At 38.5% G+C, this 23,878-nt stretch overlaps 1 protein-coding gene across 1 annotated transcript; it reads right to left on the bottom strand.

Annotated features, from left to right (window-relative positions):
- Positions 1-1,163: 1,163 nt before the first annotated feature.
- On the bottom strand, positions 1,164-19,195 carry ZC3H15 (zinc finger CCCH-type containing 15). Its single transcript, XM_048869489.2, has 10 exons — positions 18,838-19,195; positions 14,359-14,460; positions 11,004-11,115; positions 9,137-9,289; positions 7,844-7,935; positions 6,189-6,371; positions 5,159-5,305; positions 4,884-4,985; positions 4,468-4,594; positions 1,164-1,958 (listed from the first exon to the last, which is right to left on the bottom strand). Exons 1-10 carry the CDS (start codon positions 18,913-18,915, stop codon positions 1,768-1,770), a joined length of 1,287 nt encoding a protein of 428 aa, XP_048725446.1. The 5' UTR covers positions 18,916-19,195; the 3' UTR covers positions 1,164-1,767.
- Positions 19,196-23,878: the final 4,683 nt, after the last annotated feature.

Raw genomic sequence — 23,878 nt, 5'->3', positions numbered from 1 at the left:
GTCATTCATTCAAAATGGGAGCTGGATTCTTGGTGTCCTGACCTACAACAGACAGCCTCCTGCTGGCGATGCTGCTTATGTGTGGTCATGTCGGAGGTGAGCAGGAGCAGGAAGCTTCTGACAATTAAATATTTAGTAAGAAAGTTCAGCTTTCACTGATCAGTGTTTTCCTTTAAATACTTACTTTTAGAAATCAGTTTCACTGGGCCTCTCTCTCAGATGCTATTTCCTGTTGCTATGGGGAAAAAAAAAAGTCATCGCCCCGCCTCTCTCCCCCACAAAGACAGATCCCAAAAAGGGCAAAAAATGTCTATGGCAGCTAATTTAGCAATGGCATTCCAGATGCAAGAGTTCATTTTAGCAACACCAGAAGTAACCCACTAAAGCTGATGTTACCACTTGGAAGACATTTGTGCAAACTCACCCACAGTACCATGGATCTTAATGTTCCTTGGAAAATAATTCTGAAATCATTTGTTGAGTAATCAGTACAAATCTTATAATTAATGCAACAGTATTGTTACTTGATTTTTAGTTCTGAAGCAAGGGGTTTTTGTAAGGTAAGGAGGTGGGGATAAATATTGGTTTTCCAGGAGACTATAAATTAGGAATCATTGGTATGGAGGCAATTTTTTTATTCAGAGGTCATGTAAACTTTATGTAAGCTTTACATTTAAAGCATCTTATTGACCTATACCTAGGACTGAAAATGCTCCCTTCTAGAGGTCAAAGACAATGCCCATCCCCAAGTTTTCCTTTGGAGATGCAGACAGTACTAATTATGTATTCTGGTTTATAATTTGTATGCTAAGTGCTTTATAGACATATGAAGACAAGATCCCCACCATGAAAAGCTGCCAATCTAGACAATGTACAAATATGGCCAAGGGAAGAATAAGATGCGACGACAGGTAAGTGAACTGTATAGCATGTTATATTAATTCTATTACAGTTTTATTGCAGGGAAAGATGAAAGATAATATGCCATTTAGAATTCTTCTGCATGGAGGTCTAGGGCTTGAAAGCTATCTGCAACTAGCCACTCCTTTAGCTGAAACTTCTGGATCATAACTAGAGGGAACATATTTACTCTCTATCTCATACAAAATATATTTTATTTACAATTTGTCACACATTGATGTAAAGAAAAGTCAACATAATGATTTTAAAGTTGACGGTCTTTATTTACAACCTTGTTGTCAAAAGGTGTAGGGAAAGTTTAAAACATTTTAAACAGAGGCCACCATAGCTGACGCCTTATCAACTCACGAATCCACATCTTTAGCATCCAGCTAAAGAAGTAAAGCATATCAATACCTACTGGAGCATGAACATCTTAATCTGTATCAGCTCCATTTAGAGTACATTGCTCAAATATTTCAGGCAGTTTCTGAATCAACTCAAAATTACTTATTAACAAATGCAGTTCTGGTGAAAAGGATGTTCATTTTGACTGTGTACTACCCCTGGTAGTAATAAATCCACTTAACTCATTTATGCTTCCTACTTTTAGTTCAAAATTACATCTCATTTTCTGCGATGACAGCTCTCAATTCAATTATTAACTAATCTGAATATTTTACTATGAGATGTAGTCAAGAGTGGAGTAAAGGAAACTGAAGGAAAGTACTTCTGTTTTTTGATGTGCCCTCCAGAATCAGCTGGGGAAACCACAAACCTCCTGTTTAAGAATTCTAGATGAAAAAATGATGTAGTCAGTTTTCACTTTGTAAGGTAGACTTCAATTTTCTTATTGCATTTGTTTGTTCATTCTTCTAAATCAAGAGTGTTTAATTCTTCTTCTAGTTCATCCAAGTCCTCTCCAGTAAAAAGATTTTCATCAACAGGAACTGCATCTATTACTCCATTTTCCTGTTCTCCTTCTGCCTCGTTTTCTTCTGAATCACTTTGCTCCCCATTCTCTATTCCACCTCCTGAAGCTTCACTTAATTTGTTATCTGAAAATAAAAACAATTCTTACGTCTATTAATGTTACAAATTCTTACAGTCAATCTATCAACATCAACTAGGGTCCATGCTTGAAGAATACACACCCATGTTTTGATGCAAAAATATAGCTGCCATACAGCTATTCTACTACGACTTACATATATGGCACCTACTAATGCAATTCATCCCACTGAACTCAACAGGACTACTTGTGTGCTTGCAGGACTGGGTTTTTAACAGTTGCAAGTGAACACAGGTGTGCGTAAATGCAAGAGATTTTTTTACAGCTCCTGTCCTCACCAGCTGGTTCATACTATTAAGTTATTACTAGGGCTGTCGATTAATCGCAGTTAACTCATGCAATTAACTCAAAAAAATTAATCATGATTAATCGCAGTTTTAAATCGCACTGTTAACAGAAATACCAATTGAAATTTATTAAATATTTTGGATGTTTTTTCTATATTTTCATATATATTGTATTCTGTGTTGTAATTGAATCAGTGTATATTTTTATTACAAATATTTGCACTGTAAAAATGATAAACAAAAGAAATAGTATTTTTCCATTCACCTCATGCAAGTACTGTAGTGGAACCCCTTTGTCATGAAAGTGCAACTTATAAATATAGATATTTTGTTACATAATTACACTCCATAACAAAACAATGTAAAACTTCAGAGCCTACAAGTCCACTCAGTCCTACTTTTTGTTCAGCCAATCACTAAGACAAACAAGTTTGTTTACATTTACAGGGGATAATACTGCCCTCTTCTTATTGACAATGTCACCAGAAAGCGATAACAGGCGTTCTCATGGCACTGTTGTAGCTGGCGTCGCAAGGTATTTACGTGCCAGGAATCCTAAACATTCATATGCCCCTTCATGCTTCAGCCACCATTCCAGAAGACATACTTCCATGCTGATGATGCTCAGTAAAAAAATAATGCATTAATTAAATTTGTGACTGAACTCCTTGGGGGACAATTTTATGTCCTCTGCTCTGTTTTACCTGCATTCTGCCATATATTTCATGATATAGCAGTCTCAGATGATGACCCAGCACATGCTGTTCATTTTAAGAACACCGTCATTGCAGATTTGACAAAACGCAAAGAAGGTACCAATGTAAGATTTCTGAAGATAGCTACAGCACTCGACCCAAGGTTTAAGAATCTGAAGTGCCCTCCAAAATCTAAGAGGGACAAGGTGTGGAGAACGTTTTCAGAAGTCTTAAAAGAGCAACACTCCAATGCAGAAACTACAGAACCTGAACCACCAAAAATGAAAATCAGCCTTCTGCTGGCGGCATCTGACTCAGATAATGAAAATGAACATGCATCGGTCCACATTGCTTTGGACTGTTATTGAGCAGAATCTGTCATCAGCATGGACACATGTCCCTTGGAATGGTGGTTGAAGCATGAAGGGACATATGAAACTTTAGTGCATCTGGCACGTAAATATCTTGCGACAGCAGCTACAACAGTGCCATGAGAATGCCTATTCTCACTTTCAGGTGACATTGTAAACAAGAAGAGGGCAGCATTATCTCCTGGAAATGTAAACAGACTTGTTTGTCTGCGCAATTGGCTGAACAAGAAGTAGGACTGGATGGACTTGCAGGCTCTAAAATTTTACATTGTTCTATTTTTGAGTGCAGGTTTTTGTACATAATTCTACGTCTGTAAGTTCAACTTTCATGAAAAAGAAATTGCACTACAGTACTTGTATTAGGTGAATTGAAAAATACTATTCCTTGTTTTTTTAAAGTGCAAATACTTGTAATCAAAAATAAAGTGAGCACTGTACACTTTGTGTTCTGTGTTGTAACTGAAATCAATATATTTGAAAATGTAGAAAACATCAAAAAAGTATTTAAATAAATGGTATTGTATTATTAACAGCACTATTAATCACAATTAATATTTTTAATCACTTGACAGCCCTTGTTATTACTATTATTCAATGCTGTATTTAAAGTCCAGAAAGGTCAATCAGGATCAGACTTTTATTTGGTAGCTGCTGTACAAATACATAGTAAGATGAAGTACTTGCCGTGAAAAGTTAGCTAACAAGTTTAAGGTAAACTTACAGATTTTGGAGTCATCATTCATTCACTTATTTACTAAAACAGGAAAGTGTAAAGAAAGGTGTTTCCTTTCCCAGTTTCAAGACATAATTTTTAAGTGATTTAAAAGTTAAACAAATATTGTAGTAGAAATGACTGTATATATTAACTAGAGGTCAAAAGACAGGGCATTTATTTAATTAAAAACAAACAAACAAAAAAACCTGCCTATAGCAATTCCTTTCCCCTATACTAGAAAATATAGTTCTTCTGTATTTTCAGAACACAATATGTGAAGCAGCATTAAGATACTATGGAATAAGCACTATACAAATCTATCGAACATTTCTTCACAGCCTCTCTCTTTGTGGGTATTGGAAAACCTTTAACATTACTTCAATGTACTGTATCTGTTAACTTAGTTATGTCTAAACAGTGACCTTACCATCTTTTTCCACTGAAGTGTATGTGCTGAATCGCTCGAGACTAGCCACAGTAATACCAGTCTCATCTACATCCTTTGGGACATACAGGTTCAAGTCTACATCATTTATCCTCACAAGATCTTCAACCTGAAAAACAAAGTTATTTTCTTTGCATTAATCATTACTTTCCTGCAACTGATTTGTTAATTTTACATTTGACATCAACTTTTCTTTCTGCAGGTTTTATTTTGTTCAGTCTAAGTAACAGCAAACTAAAAAGGACGCCCACTATTTAAGTACTAGCCATGCTTCTCAAATTTAATCATTATTACTTTTTTTATGGAAGCCTATCAAAACCAAAAAGTTAAGTCTCTAAATTTTAAATGGTTACCAGCAATATGAGGTAGTTAAAGAGAGTTAATATTTACTTCTTTACCTCATCTTCACTTGATCCTTGAATATAATTAGTGTCGTCTGCTTCTTCATCATCGGCATCAACCAACTCCGGCCGGAACTCAAATACTTCACGTCCGCTGATCTATCCATGGGGAAGCAAGTAAGACATATTCAAACAACACTAAATGTTATCTGTACTGCAATTTAGAGAATAAAAGAAAATACACACGGCTTAATTTCAGGCCAGCTACCTCATTATAAAGTGTATTTCACTCTTTCCTCTTACAAGTAGTAGTATTTGAGTGGAGAACATACCACCAGTGCTTTGCCAGCTTTAAAATCTGCTTTCCTCCGTTCCATATCTTGTTCAGCCTTGTCAATCTTTTCTTGTCTTTTTCTTTTCTTCCATGCAAGAAAAGACTCTAAGGTGATTTTGGTAATGTTTGGTCCTAAGGCAGCACGCTGTGCAATAAAGGCATTAGCTTTAATCAATCTTTGTGAACACAATTATCTACAATACAATAGGGCAAGTTTTTCTTCACAAATTAAGAAACTGTCTCTTAAAATCATTCCCTCTTAAGATTTTTCTGTACATTAGAAATACTTAATGAGATTTTTCTTTTGACTTTCTTACTAATAATAAACATGCATTCATGCAGTCAAATTTGAGATTGTTTGACTCAAAGAAAAGTTTCAATAGGCTACATCCAAATCTATTCTACTAGTATAGGTAACCTGGCAATATTTAAGAAATGATGGTTATGTGCAACCTTAAAATATCAACGGTATGAACTAAAGGTGTCACTTTCAACGGCAACACTTGTCTTGGCTTTAGAAGAGATATTATTAAAAAATTCCCAAGTTCCTTTTAAACAATAAGCACAAACACCACTAGGTTTTTCTTCTGGTTTCAATCTTTTCAACTCCCTGATTTTGTCTACCAGCTTAAGACAAAAAAAAACACACACACAGAAACCCAGTCTTCAATAGTGCCTTCTATTCTCAGAAGCTGCATTTCAGTATTACAAGTCAAAATTCTGACCTAAAACATTGCTGCCCTCTAGAGGTAAATATTCAGTTAAACTTTACTTTGTATTCTTATCTGGTGAATAAACTGGAGAAATTAACAGTTTCAAAAGAAAGACTTGATTATTTTCAAAGAATCACTGAGTATATTTCACTCTAACGCCCAAGTGGATACAAACATCAGTGAGTACCATTTTTTTTTTTTACTCTGTTGCTAGAAGAGAATTTTGAACATGTGCCTCTTTTCAGAGTACTTTGTTAAAAATAATTAAACCATGTAATATTCAGGCTTGAATGACTGAGTTAGCTATTACCTTACCTCTCTTTCTATTAGATCTTCTAAAGAAACTTCATCTTCTTTTTCCTCCTTCTTTTTGTCTTTTTTTAGTACAAAGCCAGGAGGGAGAGCATGGCGGTACATACAGTTGTCTCCTCCACCAGGACAAACCCAAAACCAGCCATATTTGTTGTTTTCGATAGCATCAAGAAAATACTTGCAGACCTGTATTAAACAACAGTGGTTATTACCCCTGAATCCTACCTTCTCCTCCCCAGCTACCTACACTGGTAAAGTGAGTTTGTCACATTAACTCAGGAACAGTATTACAACAATGGTCAGTAAATCACATCTAGTCATATTACATTTCTGAGCTACCATTCAAACAGAAGTCCCAAGAAGAAATATTTTTGAATGTATTTAGACTAAAGAACAATGGACAAATGTCAAAAGAGTACAACTGATTAATGTATTTAAATAAAAAACTACATTTAAAGTTTTCAGCAGCTTTTTCTGTTAAAGCTTCTCAAATTTGGGGGAACAGATGGCTTAAAAGACTAGTGATTGATTGTCTAGTGGTATAAATCCAGTGTCTCTGTGTGAAGCGAGTTGGTCAGGTCTTCTAGATTTTAATTTTAATTTAAAAAGAGGCCATGGTTTTGTATGTTTTTGGCAGTTTCACACTGATACAACAAGAATGTAATGAGAATGGAGACTATACTCTACGACCCTTTCAACCTTGGAGGTTGTCCGTTCCAGGTCAAGTTTTGAAGCACACTAAAGGGACAGCATGCATTCTTGCTGCAGTTGTACACCCATCTCTACACAGAACACTTCAGTTGCCAGAGCTGTGAATCTGGCAACTTTAACAAGCAATGTATTAATTTTACTATAGATCCCAAGCTGTTCTTTCACATTTCACTTCCAACTGTGTCATGAGTAATATTTAGTTATTGTGAAATAACATAGCATGAATACAACTACCATTTTCTTGTATTTTTAGTTTGTATGGATAACAATGTGGAATTAAAAGAGTGAAAAACACAAAAGTATAAAATATTAAAGATTTAAACTGATGCTAGTTAAGGCAAGATAAAATTAAGGTCCCAATTTAAAATATCCCATAGTTTTGGAGCCCTAAATACTAGAAAATCCCTTCTAATTAGTGATTTTTTTTAGACTTAGCATTACAGAAAAGATTAAACTGTATGCACTGATGTAGGACACTCATGGTTAGAATATTTCTTTGTTCCCATCTATTAATCTATTAGCATCTTAGGTTCACAATCAAAAAGGTAAGATGTGCAAGAGAATCAATCACATAAGTAATCCTATTGGCATATGTAACTATGAACACTTAAATCTTGAATGTGGGTAGTCAAATTATATCCAGTAATGTACCAGGATTACTCTTCATACTGTTTATGAAATCATTTCTATCTTAGAAAAAGATGCTTCTCATACCCAAATATGCACATAAAAGTATATATTTATAATTATAAAAGAGCCTTGCTTATTTCAGAAATATGTCAAGATGATAGAATAATGCAAGTCAACCTTTATCCTCAAAAAGCCTTTATAATATTCAAATAAAGATTTCAAGATATTCTAGTAGAAAAATCCAGTACCTTTCCAAATTTAATTCTCTCTAATGATAGCTAATAACTACTGCAACTCAATTAAAGAAAAGGACATACTATTTGAGTTTTGGGTTTTTTCTTTTCCGCCTCACCATGCTTCTTGTTCACCACCTCTTCCAGCTTTTTCTCATCCCAATTATCCATTGTATCTAGATATAAATAGTAAAAAAGTTGGTTTCACTTACATCTCAAATTATAACTAAAATACCAAGCCTCACAATCAAACTGCTTTGGATTCTGCAGTTTAACTGCAGTAAAGGAAAAGCAATACTGTCAAGTTTAGGTTCTTAATTATGATTTTAATAAAGAGGATTTTCAAAGCCTCACATGCTTTTATTTATTCGTAAAAAGTACTTTAAAACTTCTTCTCTGAGAGCATTTTAAAGAATTTACACCTCTTCCTCCACATAAACTCATGTTTCCAAAAAAAGGAAACATGGAATAGTAGGTGGGATGGTGCCCAGGAAGGAGGTAGGGGGAAGACAGCTCAAACAAACACATGAGCAGGAGAAGAGAGGCTGACAGATATAAGTCAAGGTAGGAAGTTCTTTATCACCTTTGGTGATACAGAAGAAGCAGCTATTAAAGAAAAGAGGCTGTGAGGGTTGGAACACTAACAAGAGCAATGAAGCCATATGTGTTGTCCTGGTGCACCACTTCAGTGTGTCAAAAGGTTAAAACATTACCCAGCAGGAATGGCATACAACATTGTGTTAGTGCATGACAACCACAAAAGAAAATTGACCTGTCTTAGTGTAGCTCTCTAACCCATGCTGAGCAAAAGTGCAAAGCCAAACAACACTCTATTTTTGACTGATCAGTGCTGATGGGGAATGAAGCCACAGACAGAAGCTTCCCAAGCAACCTGAATTTAAAATACTGTTCAAACACATTATGCTACTACTAATAGCATATGTGCAAAAAACATAATAAGTTGCAGTTCATTTGCTTTTTCTAAAGCCTGGGTATTTTTAGAAGCAATTGGAAACTAAAAGGAGCCAATTCTAGATGACTTGCCACCTCTATATTGTAAATATTCCACACCACCAGAGTTTAAGGACTGCTGCCCTGTAGCGCATTGTCTTTATTATACTAATCCATCAAAATAGGGACTAGAAAAAATTCTCTTGCAGGTAAGAAGTTGAGTGATTTTTCTTTTTTAAATCAGCTCAATATTATTTGTATTACCAACCACCTAGAAGTCCCAGCCATAGGCCACGACCTGATTGTGCTACGCATTGTATAAACAGAAAAAGAAGACTATTCCTGGTCCAAAGAGCTTATGAACTTATTATTAGAACTTTGGCACCTGTAAAGTATGTTGGCAGTTATTTTCCAGAAAGAACATACCTTTTTCAAGATCTTCATCTCTTGCATCAATGTAAACACTGCGTTTTTCACACTTTCTCTCCAAAGACAAATCATGAGAAAACTTGCACTTATCTCCTTTAGTGCACTGTCCTTGCTTGAAGAAAGCACAAACTACTGATTTGGGATCTGCACCTGTGTCATATGAAATTTAGTATTTTAGTACTGTTTCCAGGCAAAACACTAAGTCGCATTTAAAATGATTTACCACATTTTTTTTCAAAAAGCATTAAACGCAACATTTCAGTTTTTAAACACCAAACAGTAGAGCATAGAAATTCAAAGTTAATTTAAAAAAAACCTGGAAGTTATTCACAATACAATTACCATCACTAACTTCTCTCAGTCTGCTTCAATACCACTACCAAACTGCTGTCTTTCATGTACGTATGCTTCCGTACCTACTTTGTTGTTAGGTTTGTTTTAAATGTCCAAATTTAAAGGCATTTTGCTATTTAAGAAAAATCTGGCATCAATGTGTGGCTTAAGTAATGCATGTGATCTACTCTTAGCTTATTACAATAGGTACTAATTCAAGAATCAAATTCACTTTATAACTATCAACTGGGTTAATCAAGTTTCTTGTACTTAATTCCAATATTGATTCATAAGCCATGATATTTTCAGTAGCAACCAGCTAGCTCCAGTGCAACATAGTTAATGGAAATATCAAACATTTACACAGGCACTGAACCACTGCTATGGGATGTATTACTATAGCAATGAAACTATTAGGATTTAGTCTTAATGAGGCAGTGATGTTTATGGTTCGGGTGGGGTACTGAGTGTCAGGCAAAAAAAAAAAAGTTTGATTTGGCCAATGATCTGATCTGACACCTAAGGGCTAGTCTACATTATACAGGCTCTGCTGATAGTTACATTGGCACATTACATTATAGCTCTACTGGCAGATTCCCCTAGTCCAGGTGCAGTATATGCCAACAGAAGAAGTTCTTCCTGGTGGTATATTACCACCAGCTCCCCAAACAAAATTAGCTATGCAAACAGAAGCACTCTTGTTGGCGTGTCTGTATGTACACTGGGGTTTTGGCTGGCATAGCTAGGTCAGATAAAGGGTGTGGTTTTTCTCACACCCGTGACCGACACAGCTATGCTGAGAAAACTTTGTAGTATAGATCTAGCCTAACACACAACAACCATGACTGTTTTCCCACTCTGTAAAATGGGGATAATGCTAATTTAAAGTGTTCCTTACTTACATAAATAAAATAATCAAATTGTTATACTTTTACAAAGAAATAGACACCACTGAACAGTAAAGGGCAGCACACAAAAAATGAAAACTATATGCAAGGCCCCTGGAGCAGGGAGTCCACAACTGGCATGGAGCCTGTAAAACCAGTTCACTGCAGCCTCTGGCACAGGAACAGTTTCAGAGAAGGACAGTGTTAGAGTGAGTGTACTACACTCTAGCAATCTCCAGGGCAGAGAATTGGGGAACCGCAACTGGTTCTAACAGCCCTCCACCCCCAACTCTACTGTACCAGTAAAAACTGGATGCAGCACAGAATCTGCTCCTGCAGCCTGCCAATGTTGATGAAGAAATCTCCATTGAAATCAGAGCAGATTTCCGTACTCAGATCAATGACATTATGACCTCACAATGGTTAGCATTAAAAGGTCACATAATATATCACCTATGTCACCTAGCCCTTCATATCCATTTTAGTTTTATTTGTTAACAGAACGGAATTTTTAAAATAAAAAAGTTAGAACTGCTTGCTTATAGATAGGAAAACTGACATTTTAAATTTTTTTTTAATGTGAACTATATAAAATACTAACAGAATTAGCTACAAACTAAAATGTTACATTACTCTTAGTTTACCTTTACTAATTTTCTGGGCAGCAACTACAGGTTTGAAGAGTTCATTTAGTTCCTGTAATTCTTTCTTCTTATCATCCTTCTTTAATTTCTTGTCACCTTCAGCCTGAGCAGCCTATAATAATCCCAGATTTGAAGTGATTGGTAAAGGATATTTAGAACCGTGAAATTATTCACAATCTGTGCACTACAGCTTCAAAGATAACATAGCATGCAATATTAATTATATGTCATATAGAACGACAGTCACTGATTTAGGAGGTGTCAGCATTATTCTTTTCCTAATATTTCCTTGTATTAATGGCCAGGGTGCACTAGCTAGCAAATGTCAGGAAGAGCTAAAATACATTTCAAACCAAAGAGAGGAAAGAAATTAACAGCTAACATTTTACAAGGGCTAAGATATACTAATATGATTGAAGGACCCTTTTCTATTTTTGTTCCACATTTATGGAATAGGAAATCAGGAAATAAGTGTCATTGCTGGCACAGGACAGCCATCTTCTAGCAGGACTCTAGCAAACATAAACTGTCACAGTAGAGGAATAACTGAATTAAAGACCCAGCACCAACACTCAGCCCAGTTACTCTTGCCCAAAATCCACAAAGGTAGAGACTCTACTATTAAAACCCTAAAATTTATGTTTTCGTCTTTCCTTTTATGTGTATCCACAGCAGCCAGCCAGGAAGTTTGGCTTTGAAAGTGGTCTTATTCATCTACATCACCTAGCCAATATTTTATTTTATTGTGTGCAGTTCTTCAGCATTACAGTGTTCTGTTAATAACTGATGGTGTACATGGCAGGAAAGCTTAGTTTCATTTGAACTGTGTGTGAGGAAGAGACAATGTATAAAGTAGAAAGGGAAAACTATTTCTATGACTACAAGGAAGACATTGTGAACCTGCCTCCCCCTTCTAGTAGTTTAAAAATCAAGCCTCATCATCATTAGTCACTGTTACTTAAGCTGGTAGGAAAAAAGACCTATACCCCAATACCTGGACCAGTACAGAAGAACGAAGACATGGGAAAATAGCATGTACAATTAATTAGTTTTAATACGCCTGATTCTCCTCCCAAAGTTGTTAATGGGACTTTATACCTAATGGCCCAGTCAGAACTGAAGTCATTGGTAAACAGTCATTTGAAAGAATCCTTCTCTCTTTTTCAATATATTGTCATTCAGGCTCTGCAGTCTGGATACTTCTAGGCAGCGGCCTAATTTGATGCAATGCAGAATTAAAAGCAGACTCCCCTCTTCCCTAAATGATGCACGAGATTTCTAACTTTCAAAATAGTTATAAAGGTAAATTGATCCTGGGCTAACAGTCAACCTAAAAAAGATGCTAAATTATCTTTACAATTTTGATTTCTAATGACATTCAATCTAGAAAAGCCTATTTCAATCCTACTTTGCATCTGATGGATGAAATGGCACCTCCACACTTGTCAACTATAATAAAAACCAATATGTTTAGTGATTTACTCTTTGGAATTACACACACTTATTAGAGTACCTTTGTTACACCTCTAGGGTTAGAGCTGAAGTTGTTTCTTAGCTCGACAGCACTTCCATTTGTACCTTAAGACATGCCTGTCTTTGACTCTTGAGGGTTATTCACAGAGGTATGGCCTTGGGAGGTACAGCACTGTATTAGGATTAGATGTTGAAAGTTCTCTTCCTGGACTTCTAGGTTTCCTGGCTGTTTGGGGAGAAAAGTTTCAACATCTAATCCTAATACAATGATGTACCTCGCAAGTCCGTAAGACATACAAGGATATACCTTGCCCAGTTTCCATTTTTTGTTGAGAGGAATTCTTCTCTTTTGCGCACAGCATTGTCAGAAAGCAGCAACTGAGCGAAATCAACAGAAGCCTGGTCAGTTTTACAATTGCTATTCAGTGGTGGGCAGCTGTGAAACTCAGACGAACCAAAAAAGAATTTCACAGGGCTCTACAGATGATCCTAGCTAGCGACCTGCGCCTCATGCTGCAGAGAAAGACAAAAAACCCAAGGTGTCTGACAATCTGACCTGGGGAAAATTCCTTTCTGACCCCACGTATGGCAATCAGCTAGACCCTGGTCTTGTGAGTAAGACCCACCCAGACACCCGAGAAAAGAATTCTCAGTACCATCACATAGCAGCCTACCTTCCCATGCCGTGTCCCATCTCCGGCAGTGGCCTAAAACCACAGAAATCTCTGGCTGGAAGAGACCTCAAGAGGTCAGGACCCTTCCCCTGAGGCAGGACCATACCTAGCAGGTGTTTGTCCAACCTGTTCTTAAAAACCTTCCATTACCTCCCTTGGAAGCCTATTCCAGTGCTTAACGATCCTTACAGTTAGAAAGTTTTTCCTAATATCTAACCTAAATCTCCCCTGCTAGAGATTAAGCCCACTATTTCTTGTCCTACCTTCAGTGGACCTGGAGAACAATTGATCAATATCCTCTTTATAACAACCCTTAACTTACTTGAAGTCTTATCAGGTCTTTTTTTCTCAAGCCTAAATATACCCAGGTTTTTGGTTTTTTTTTTAAAACTCTTCCTCATAGGTCAGTTTTTTAAAACCTATCATTTTTGTTGCTCTCCTCTGAAATCTCCAGTTTGTCTACATTTCTCAAAGAGTGACGCCCCCAACTGGACACAAAACTCCACCTGAAGCCTCATCTGCAGCGAGTAGAGTGGGACAGTTACATTCTGTGCCTTACTTACAACACCCTTATTATTACATCCCAGAATGATATTAGCCTTCTTCACAATTGCACCACATTGTTGCCTCATATTCAATTTGTGATCCACTATTACTGCCACTTAACCTCCACTCCCTAGCCAGTATTACTGCCTAGCCACCTCTGATGTTTTAGCCCTTAGAATGGAATGGAGGGAAAAGACTGCCTTCCTGACCCGTATAGGTGAAAAAGAGCCACTTTGTTTCACTTTTGTTTATAATTAGGTGGTAGTTATTTACCTTCAGGTTTCACACACTAGCGCAATAATACAATGTTTGGATTAAAAGCATTTCATAGGAATGTTTGCTAATCCTGTTACCATTGAAAAGCTTTTTAAATATGGAAACATCTTCACTAGTTGACAGGTTTTATTAAAAATGTACATTAAAAAATTATAGATTTGGAACTATGTTATCCTTTAACTAGACAAACATTAACTTAACAATAATGACAAAGAGCATTAGTGTCTGACAATTAAATAGCTATTATTTTTAAAAAAAATTTAAACCAACTGAATAAATTAAAATTGTGCTAGCCAAAGTAATAAATCTTATCTCAACAACATCTCATTACAAGTCTATGAGAGACATTATGATTGATAAGAGATAATTACAAATTCAGTGCTTACCTGTCTTGGATTTTGTTGACCAAATTTAACTTGATGAGTCACAGCCTTGATAAACTTCTGCTGTTTTGCTCCTTTCTTATTCTTTAGACCAAATGTTTTGTCCTAAATTAGAAGAGATTTGTATAAGTGATGCTTCAGCTACTGGACATTCTATGAAAAGTTCAATTTAAGTTACAACAAAAATGTACTGTTCCTCTCAACTTATCAATACCATTCCCACCCTTGATTTCCCCAAAGCTACTTTGATCTGAGGAACAGAATGGGCAATATTTAGTCTTGCATTTGGCAAAGATTGAAGGTCTTATATCAAATTAAACACTAGCTCTTAAATTAAAATAGATTTTTTTCAATTTAAACAAGCCATGTTATTTCTCAAAGGTAGCAATATAGCATTCTGATATTACAGTTAATTCTCTTTTAGTCAAGAAAGAGCAAGAAGAGTATTCAAAGATTTAATTAAAACTAATTAAAAAACCCTATGGCTGTAACTTCCAGTTCAGTAAGTGTTATTTAGTTTTTGAATGATGTAATCTGGTCATAACATCAATAATGAGGTAAAAGTCTATATTTAAATATAGAAGGCCTGCATGGAGACAGAATTAAAAGAATAAAAAAAAACCATGATAAAATAAAAGACACCTCAACAAGAATTTGGTAAATTAAATAATCTATCCCAACAGGCAGTTATGATTGACTGAACCAATAACATGATGCAGCAGTTGTAAAATGAAGAGAATACAAGCTTACATTCTATCTGTTAAACTCAGTTTACCATCCGAGTTGCGTGTCATTTTGAGACTCAGCTCCAAAACAACTCGTAATCCTTTATTTTCCCTTTGGAGATTTCTGTACTAACTGAAGTCAATTTTACAGATCTGTAAAACCTATAGGGCTTTTCATTTAAAAAGAGGTTAGCTTGCATTACTCACAACTTTAACTTTGACTTGTGGAACAATATTATTCCCAAGTAAAGTTCAACGGGTAACACAAAATAAAGAAAGACATTGTCTATTCCAGTGGTTCTCAACCCACGGGCCATTTACGGTCCAATCAGCACACGGCTGCAGCCCATGTGACATCCTCAGGGCCATACATGTTTATTATATATTTATATTTATATATATAGTGTGTGTGTGGAGGCAGCCCACAGAACATAGAAAGCTGCATATATGGCCCACAATGTTCACAAGATTGAGGAACACTGGTCTATTCTATTGAGAATGATAGAACAGAAAATAGACTAGAGAAGTATTTAAAACACAATACTTTCTGGGACCACCAGTTTCAAGTTTTGGGCTGCAGAAAAAGGCTTCCCAGTTAAATGCACTAAGCTATGGGAAAGACAGAAACTGCGTATGTGACCTTAAAATGGACTTGGAGGGTCTGCTGATTTTTTTTGGTGAAAGCCATTCCATAGCATTTTTGTAAGAGCAACAGTTGCCCTAGGGTGTCCAACCAAAAGCGTCTCCCCGTTACTGCTGCTTTCTGTTATGGCAAGGTGTGCTTGTCACTTGCCTCCCCCAGAGGTGCTGAACCAAAGGGTCCTCCAAATTAAATCAATGTCTTCAAATTATCTGAATATTTGTGCCCCAAAATTTTGTAGGACAGCAAAATATCCATGTAATCCTTTCTTGTCCTGCATTCTTTTAACAGTTTTCCTTTCCATTGCTGTAGTTCCTCTGCCCACCCATCTTCCTCATGTGCCAATGTAAGACACCATTAAAGTAGTATTTTACGAAGTTTCACACTATAACAGCATCTGTTGAAGAAAAGGCACCTGCTTTCTGTGTGTTCAATCCAAAAAGTTGCTGAGTATCCCCCATTCCATGGAAAAAAGTGTCTGCTCACACTCCTTTGCAGCAATTTTTCTCCCTACATTTTCAGTTTGTTTATGGAGGGAAGAGCTTCTATCTCAGTTCCATTCAAATTTTATATAAAACCTGACAACTCCCTTTACACTCCTATCTGCAGCAGTGTATTTTTCTGTGACAGCAACGTCTATTTAAAGCCTATCTTTGGCTTTGATTTAATTCTATTTATTAGAAGCAGAAAAATATTTTATTGCTAGTCACTGAAATAAAAAAAAAAAAGTCACCCAATGATAACATCTTGGTTAACACAACTTGGGAAATGTTAATAAAGAAAAACACCTATCAAAATAACCAAAATTTAAGTAAATTAGAAATTGGTTACTTTTTATTGAAACCACTAAAAAATAGTGCCAGCACTCAAGCTCACAAAGTTTTACATACTAATTAACTATCAATAATAATAATGGATTGGTGAGTTTTTGGTGTATATTTCTAATAATTTGTTGCTTTGCAATGAACGTATAGCTTTTAAATACAACAAACATAAGGCCTAGTCTACACTATAAAGTTAGGTCGACGTAAAGCAGCTTATGTTGACCTAACTCTGTAAGCGTCTACACTAAAATGTCACTCCCACCAATGTAAGTCGCCCACTATGTTGACTTAGGTCATGTCTACACGAGCACTTATGTTGGCAAAACTTTTATCATTCAGGGTGTAAAAAAAACAAACACAGCCCTGAGCATCGTGTGCACAGCGCTATGTCAGTGGGAGACGCTCTCCTGCAAACATAAAACCAGCTCAACGAGCAGTGGTAGCTATTATGTTCTCTCCTATTGGCATAATGCGACTACCCAAGCGCTCTTGCAGCGGTACAGCTGTACCACTGTAAGCTTGTAAGTGTAGACACTGCGTTACTTACATCATCTGTTGGCTATCAGCCCCACAAGGGCCTGACAGCTAGGACCTCCCAGTGGTGGGGCTCCAGCTGTCAGCCCTGCAGTGAGGGGCTCCAGTTGTCAGTGCCCCCCAATGCCCCAGAGAATTAAGTCAGTGGAAGCACTCCTGGTGAGGACCCACACAGCTGACAGAAGGAATACAGTATGGATGTCGACTTAATTTTGTAGTATAGACATGCCCTAACTTATGAAAAAAGACTGATTCACATGTGGCATTATTGCCTCATTTTATATAATGAATGTCCCTTAAATACACCATTACTTTACATGTATTATCGTGTTTGTGATCTCATTTGAAAGGTCAAAGATAACTTATATGTTTTTTCAACTACAAAATAAGAATCTTTGCGGACTAGAACTCTTCTATAACAGAGTTCAGCCAGAACATTACTAATTCAGCAACCAGCACTCCAAGATAATCATTACAATCTAAAGCAGTTTAAGGAGTGTAATAAAAAAGAACAATTGCGTGAGGGTAGTTTGTAGCATTATATTTAAAAGGAAAATTGTTAAGGTAGGTAGATCCCAAATCTAACGTACCCGACCCATCTCCAGTCAGTTTGCTTAGATATTTAATTCTCTACTTATGCTCTTTCATCTCCCCCCAAAAGTCATATTTTCAGCATTTCAGAAGATATTCATTCACAAGGAAGCCCAATGACAAATGAAGCTGTGTAATGTTACAAGTGTTATTAAATAAAATTATAAACACTGAAATTTCTTAACAGTCAAGAATAGCTTTATGAATGACAGACATTGTTAGAGGACCAAGAGAGCACAAAATCTCACTACCTAATAATCTTTAATTTATTCAGCCTAGATTTGCGAAATAAGTATTTACTCCTGGCTATTACATCAGTTGACATTATGCCCTGCCACAAGAGACGACAGGCCAAGTTTTGAATTGAGATCCACGTACAGAGTGATTTGATTTGACTGGCATTGCAGACATACATCTGAAAGAGCTGAGCCCTGAAAGCTTTCTAACACCTGTGCTCTAATGTGTCAGAATAAAAACTTTGACCAACCCATCCTCAGGCTGAAAATAACCGACCCTGGTCTATTTACGGGATCCAATGAAAAGAGCAGTTAAAGGGCCACGGACGAGCCAGGATGCGTTAGCAGATGTGACTGGTGCCTTGGAAGAGGAAGGGCGGCAGAGTCCCCCCAGAGACGCCTCCACAGCCGGTGGCAGCATCTTCTACACTTTTGTTTTTAAGCTTGTCGATTTAAAAACATTTTCATTAAGTTGTTTCAACAGCAGTGGCCGCCCAGTAGCCATTTCTCCGGGGGGAGGAGAGGAAAGAGCGAGACCAGCTCCGTTTCTACGGCAAGCTAAGGTTGATGGTTTAAGGCTCCCCCAGACCGCGAGGGGTCAAGAAAGGGCCCGGGAAGGGCGAGGGGACGGACAAGCAGGTGGCGGGGAAGAAGAGAGGGGGAAGGAGGAGGGTGACGGGGCCGGATCGGGGCCGAGGAGCAGGGACGGGGACTACGGGGTGCGGTGGGCAGCAGGGGCCGGCGGAATACGAAGGCGACGCGGGGACACACCGGAGGCGTGACGTGGGAGAGACGGTTATGGACTCCCTGTCCTCCCTCCCTAAGCTACGGCTCCGCTCTCCCCATCCCATCGCGCCTGTGAGGCGCCTCAGAGGGCCTGGCTACCCCGGCTCCTGCCGCTGCCGCTGCCGCCTCCCGGGCCCCCCCCTCACCTCGATGATCTTCTCCTTCTTTTTCTGGTCCGCCTTCTTATTGGGCCCCGCCGCAGGTGGCGGTTTCTTGGGGGGCATCTCGGGAAAGGGGGGCAAGCCCCTGTCCGCGCTCGCTCGGGTCCTCTCAGCGCCGCGGCCGGAAAGCGCACGGGGACCGACGGGCCGTAGGGCAAAGCCAAGCAATGAAAAAGCAAAGGAAGGATTCCGTTTACGACAGGCCGTCAACGACCACTGCCCCGAGGCGCTCTGCGGAAGCGGTTGCGCGCGCAATCTGAGGTGGGGAAGAGCGTACAAAGATACGTCCCACAAGCGAAAAATCCCAACGATGCCGGAATCACGTGACGGGGGTGAGGCGCGGTTGCCCTGGCCGGCTCCCTCCCCCACTGCTGAGGGAACGGTCAGTGGTCACGCGGGGCGGGACGGAGCCTCGCGCTCTCCGCCGCGGTCCCGTGGCGGAAGGAGCAGGTCCCCTGCGCCCCGCCCTTCCCAGCCAGTGCAGCCGGCGTTGGGCCGCGGGCCGCTCGGGGCCTCCCCGTTCCGCCGGCGCTCCTCGGCCGAACCCTTACTGCAGGTCGGGGACGTGCCTGCGCCGCCCTCCCTTGCGGCCTCGTGCTGACTGCCCCGGGAGCTGGCGTCTTGCGAGGGCGCTGGTGTGGAGCTGCCGCCAGCCCAAACCGGCCTGGCCTGGGAGCCCAGGTGTGTGACCTGTAACACGGCGGGGCAGGACTCCGGCCCACGGTGCTATTCCAGCGACGTATGACCCCCCCCCCCCCGGCCCCCGCGCCTTCCCCCTCAGTCAGTAATACGCGTTTTCACTACTCAGCTGCCTAAATGTACAGTGATTTACAGCAAATTCAGCTATCCGGTGACGTACCTAACGCCCCTCCCCGAAGCCAGCCCTGCTGGTGCTTTTGGAAGAAGTGCATATTAAGGAGAGAGGTGGACAGAGGGTCCCATTTGTGAGGGGATGTAGGGAAAAGAGGATGGAGACCTGACTGGGGGCCTGGGAGACAGAGCAGTGAGGCATGTGGCCTGGATTGGCTGGGGAATGAAGGGTGATAATAGATTGAAGGGTGGCAATTTTGCAACAGAAAAGCTTCAAAACAGACTCCAAAGAGAAACTGCTGAGCTTGAATTAATATGCAAACTAGATACCATTAAGAAAAGGAGTACTTGTGGCACCTTAGAGACTAACCAATTTATTTGAGCATGAGCTGTAGCATGAGCTGTAGCTCACGAAAGCTCATTCTCAAATAAATTGGTTAGTCTCTAAGGTGCCACAAGTACTCCTTTTCTTTTTGCGAATACAGACTAACACGGCTGTTACTTGGATACCATTAACTTGGGTTTGAACAGAGACTGGGAGTGGCTGGGTCATTACACATATTGAATCTATTTCCCTATGTTAAGTATCCTCACACCCTCTTGTCAACTGTCTAAATGGGCCATGTTGATTATCACTAAAGTTTTTTTTTCTCCTTCTGATAATAGTTCATCTTAAATAATTAGCCTCTTACAGTTTGTATGGCAATTTCCACCTTCTCTGTATGTGTATATATATATATCTTCTTACTGTCTGTTCCATTCTGTGCATCGGATGAAGTGGGCTGCAGCCCACGAAAGCTTATGCTCAAATAAATTTGTTAGTCTCTAAGGTGCCACAAGTACTCCTTTTCTTTTTAATAATGATTGTATGTATATATAAGTTGCTTTGGTCCTTTTAACAATTACTTCCATTAATTTACCATGAAAGGGACAACCAGGGCCAAAGGGGGAGAGAATTTCAAAGGCACAAATGCAGTTAGGCACCTAACCCCAATGTTACCATTATGTGATATTATCTCAATTCTCACATAATTGATGTTTTTAAAGCCTGAGCTCTTAAAGTCAAATATTAGGGTTGCATTTTTTTACTAGCTCTAATACAGACTTCCTCTGTAACCTTAATCAAAGTCACTTAATTTTACTATGCTTTAATTCCCTCATGAGTACAATGGATATAATAAAACGTAATGTGAGTCTTTCTTAATTATTAATTGTATTTCCTGGTTATATCGGAAACTAGAAGTACATGTGCTAAAATATCAAACCAGTTAAAGAGGCTACCCTGATGGTGTGTTGGGCCTGACCAAAAGCAAAACGTAATGGCAATCGGGAGCCTGCTCTCAGAAGATTTCCAGCGTATACAGATTTGCAAGTGTGGGAGGTTCTGATAAAGGTCCACATTGTGGAGGATGCTTTCCTAAACAAAACTAAATTTCAGATCTTTTGAGATTTGCCTTATTACTTGCACTTGCTTCCAGACTCATTTGAGTATATTTGTCGTCATCTGCATAATTGGAAAGGTTACCAATTTAAGACTAATTTACTTTTACAGATGATATGACAATACTGATTTTATATAATGGAAATCACTTGCTTAAATTACTAAAAAAGCTAGGTTGTACTGTGAGCCAAATCTGTTGGGTAACGTTCAGTATGACACCTCTGAGAAATCAAAAACATGAAACTTTTCTATTAAGATTCCAAAATGAGCAGAACAGGAGCAGCAAGGTAATTCATATGCAAATGTGGTAATTGCTTGGATACAAAAGTTCAATTTTGCTATGAAATTTTCAATGTTGGTTTTTTTTAAGTTGGAGAATCCATAGGAAATGAGTCAGTTTGTGTTGAGAGTAAAAGTGATGACTATCTCAGGGTAAGAAACTATTAGTGCTTAAGGAATCCTTGCCTTATATAATAAAATTAAATTTAATTTTGTGCTCATGAAAGTAACTGAAGACAATGGAAGGCCTCAAATTTATGTGCAGAGTAGGTACAGCTCCAGCAATAACCATCCATGCTATCCCCACCACTGGGTCTGATTGTCTTCTTGCAATAGGTTTAGAATAGTACAGTTCCACTGATTTTAGAGTCATTATTTCTATTTTAGATTGGTTTATGTAAGGGGGTATTAGTCCAATTGTATTCCAACCATTTATGGGATGAGTGTTTTAGATACTCTTTGCTAATACTGCCAACAAACATGTCGGTTACTGCCATTTATTATGGTAGTTTTGTTGTTTGGAATTTTGATCAATTTGCACTCACGCATATAGCATCTTTCAGTGCTCTCTGTTCTCACAATACTCATGTGAGCGTTAAGTATGAATATCTGCATTTTACAGGTAAAGGTCTAGAGCATCCCCTCTCAAGGAGTAACCTTCAGGAGGTAGGCAGGGGGAGGAGTATCTTCTCATATTGCTCTCCGTTCAGCTAATGTTGTTCTCACAATACATACTAGAGCTTCCTCTGATGGCCCACTGATGTTACTTCCTGAAAATCACTTTGATGTAATAGTGATAGATAACCAGTAGCTTGCTTCAAGCATCTGAAGTCCAGAAAGTGTACCCTGTCTGGGGGTTGCTTCTTTAGAAGAAACTGGGATTCCATTACGGCTTATAGATACAGCCATAATGGTGGTGTTTCTGGAGAGCAGCAAGATGTACCTGGGTTTTCCTTTGTTCTTTAACTGTCAAATCAGGATGCTGGTTCACCAAATGGCTGAAGAATATAGGCTATGAGTACATAAGCACTAGGGAACAGGGAGAGAGATACATCAGCAATCAACTCGTGTCTGGGAAATACTGATGCCAGTGGGCAAAATCAACCCCACAAATGTCAGAGCCTTCAAAAAGAGGCTCTTGCCCCTGGCAAGAAGGGAGGAAGCAGCATGAGATTTGAAAATGCTGCACCTGGAGAGAATGCAAAAAGAAAAACTAACAGGAAGAGTGGGTGAGAGAGAATCGGGAGCTAAACATGTACCCACAAGAAATAGCAGGGAAGAAACACAAAAGGAAAGTCTGCGATTAAAATGACCTGACAATGCAGCTGAGGAGGACACTGATATCCTGATTTCTGCTATGTTGGCAGCTACCAGAGAAGTTCAATGCCGGAGAAGCTGCCTGTCCCACAGATGTCTCCATTCTCTACTTTCACCTTCAGTGGGATTTGTTTGATGATGAAGAACGGGCACAGCTATCCATCAAGACTTTAGTCTCCAAGTCCTATAGCTTTAGTTGCTTTTTGTGAGGTTCTAGATAGCCAGAGTGGATAAAAACCCCCCTCCAGACTCTCAATCATATATCCATTCATTCATCTACTCATTGTCTAGAGGGAGGAGAATTAATTCACAATACAGAGATTTTTCTGGGGGAAAAAGAGACCATATTGAGGAGAAAAAACCAAGACTACACAAAGTAAGCCGAATACTCCATTGAAAAATGTCATCTACTATTTAGTTATATATAATCTTGTTTCAGATTTATTTTGGTTAATAAAATTTAAACTTAGAGCTGTTGAGTATGTACAGTACCATAGTTAGCAACTTAAGTTTCCAACAGACTCATGGAGAATATACTGTGGGTAAAACTGATTGATCAAAATTTCTTAACTCCTGAGTCAGCAGAACACTTAAGAATGTTAGTAATCCTACTGACTTTGGTAAGGCTCATTTGCTTAAAGTTAAGCAAATGTGTAAGTGCATTGTTGAATTGGGACTTTAACCTATATATATATATTATTTGCATTATATTCACCCTTATCTAGCTTGGGACGCTACATTACATAGATACAATGATTTTCTAATGTATGCCTGCACTAATAACACAATCTCCAAAAATAAAACTGTAATCTCTGCCTTCAAAACCCAGCAAAGAACTTAATCAAGGACTGGATAGTAATACAGGTTAAAAAAACCCTATCTTCCTCATGGTCCAGTGTGGTATAAGGATAACAGAACAAGTCCTCTGATGTGCTCTTGACGTAATTTGTGTTAGATATCTAACCAAAGAAGCAACCCCCCGCCCCACCACAAAAAAAAAAAAAAAAAAAAAAGCTTCCGTGGAATACTACTAACCTCATCCGGATCCTCCAAAACACTTAAAAAACACTCCCTTCTAACAATTGACCCCCTTAACAATATTTACTTACTCTAAACATTGATTAGTAAACCAAGCAAATCTTAGCTTCCTCTCCAATAATATAATCAACAAATTCATAC

This window comes from Caretta caretta, chromosome 11 (assembly GCF_965140235.1).
Source record: "Caretta caretta isolate rCarCar2 chromosome 11, rCarCar1.hap1, whole genome shotgun sequence".
NCBI lineage: Eukaryota > Metazoa > Chordata > Testudines > Cheloniidae > Caretta > Caretta caretta.
The sequence above is the reverse complement of the archived record's forward strand: the minus strand, read 5'-3'. Positions and strand labels throughout refer to the sequence as shown.

Bases quoted from the DNA above. Each gene is read 5' to 3' on its own strand.
- ZC3H15 (XM_048869489.2), bottom strand. From the start codon at position 18,915: ATGCCCCCCAAGAAACCGCCACCTGCGGCGGGGCCCAATAAGAAGGCG. The intron at 5,306-6,188 runs GTAAGGTAATAG...TTTATTGCACAG, and splicing joins AAGATCTAATAGAAAGAGAG to CGTGCTGCCTTAGGACCAAA. The intron at 1,959-4,467 runs GTAAGGTCACTG...TTTTATTTTCAG, and splicing joins CACTTCAGTGGAAAAAGATG to ATAACAAATTAAGTGAAGCT.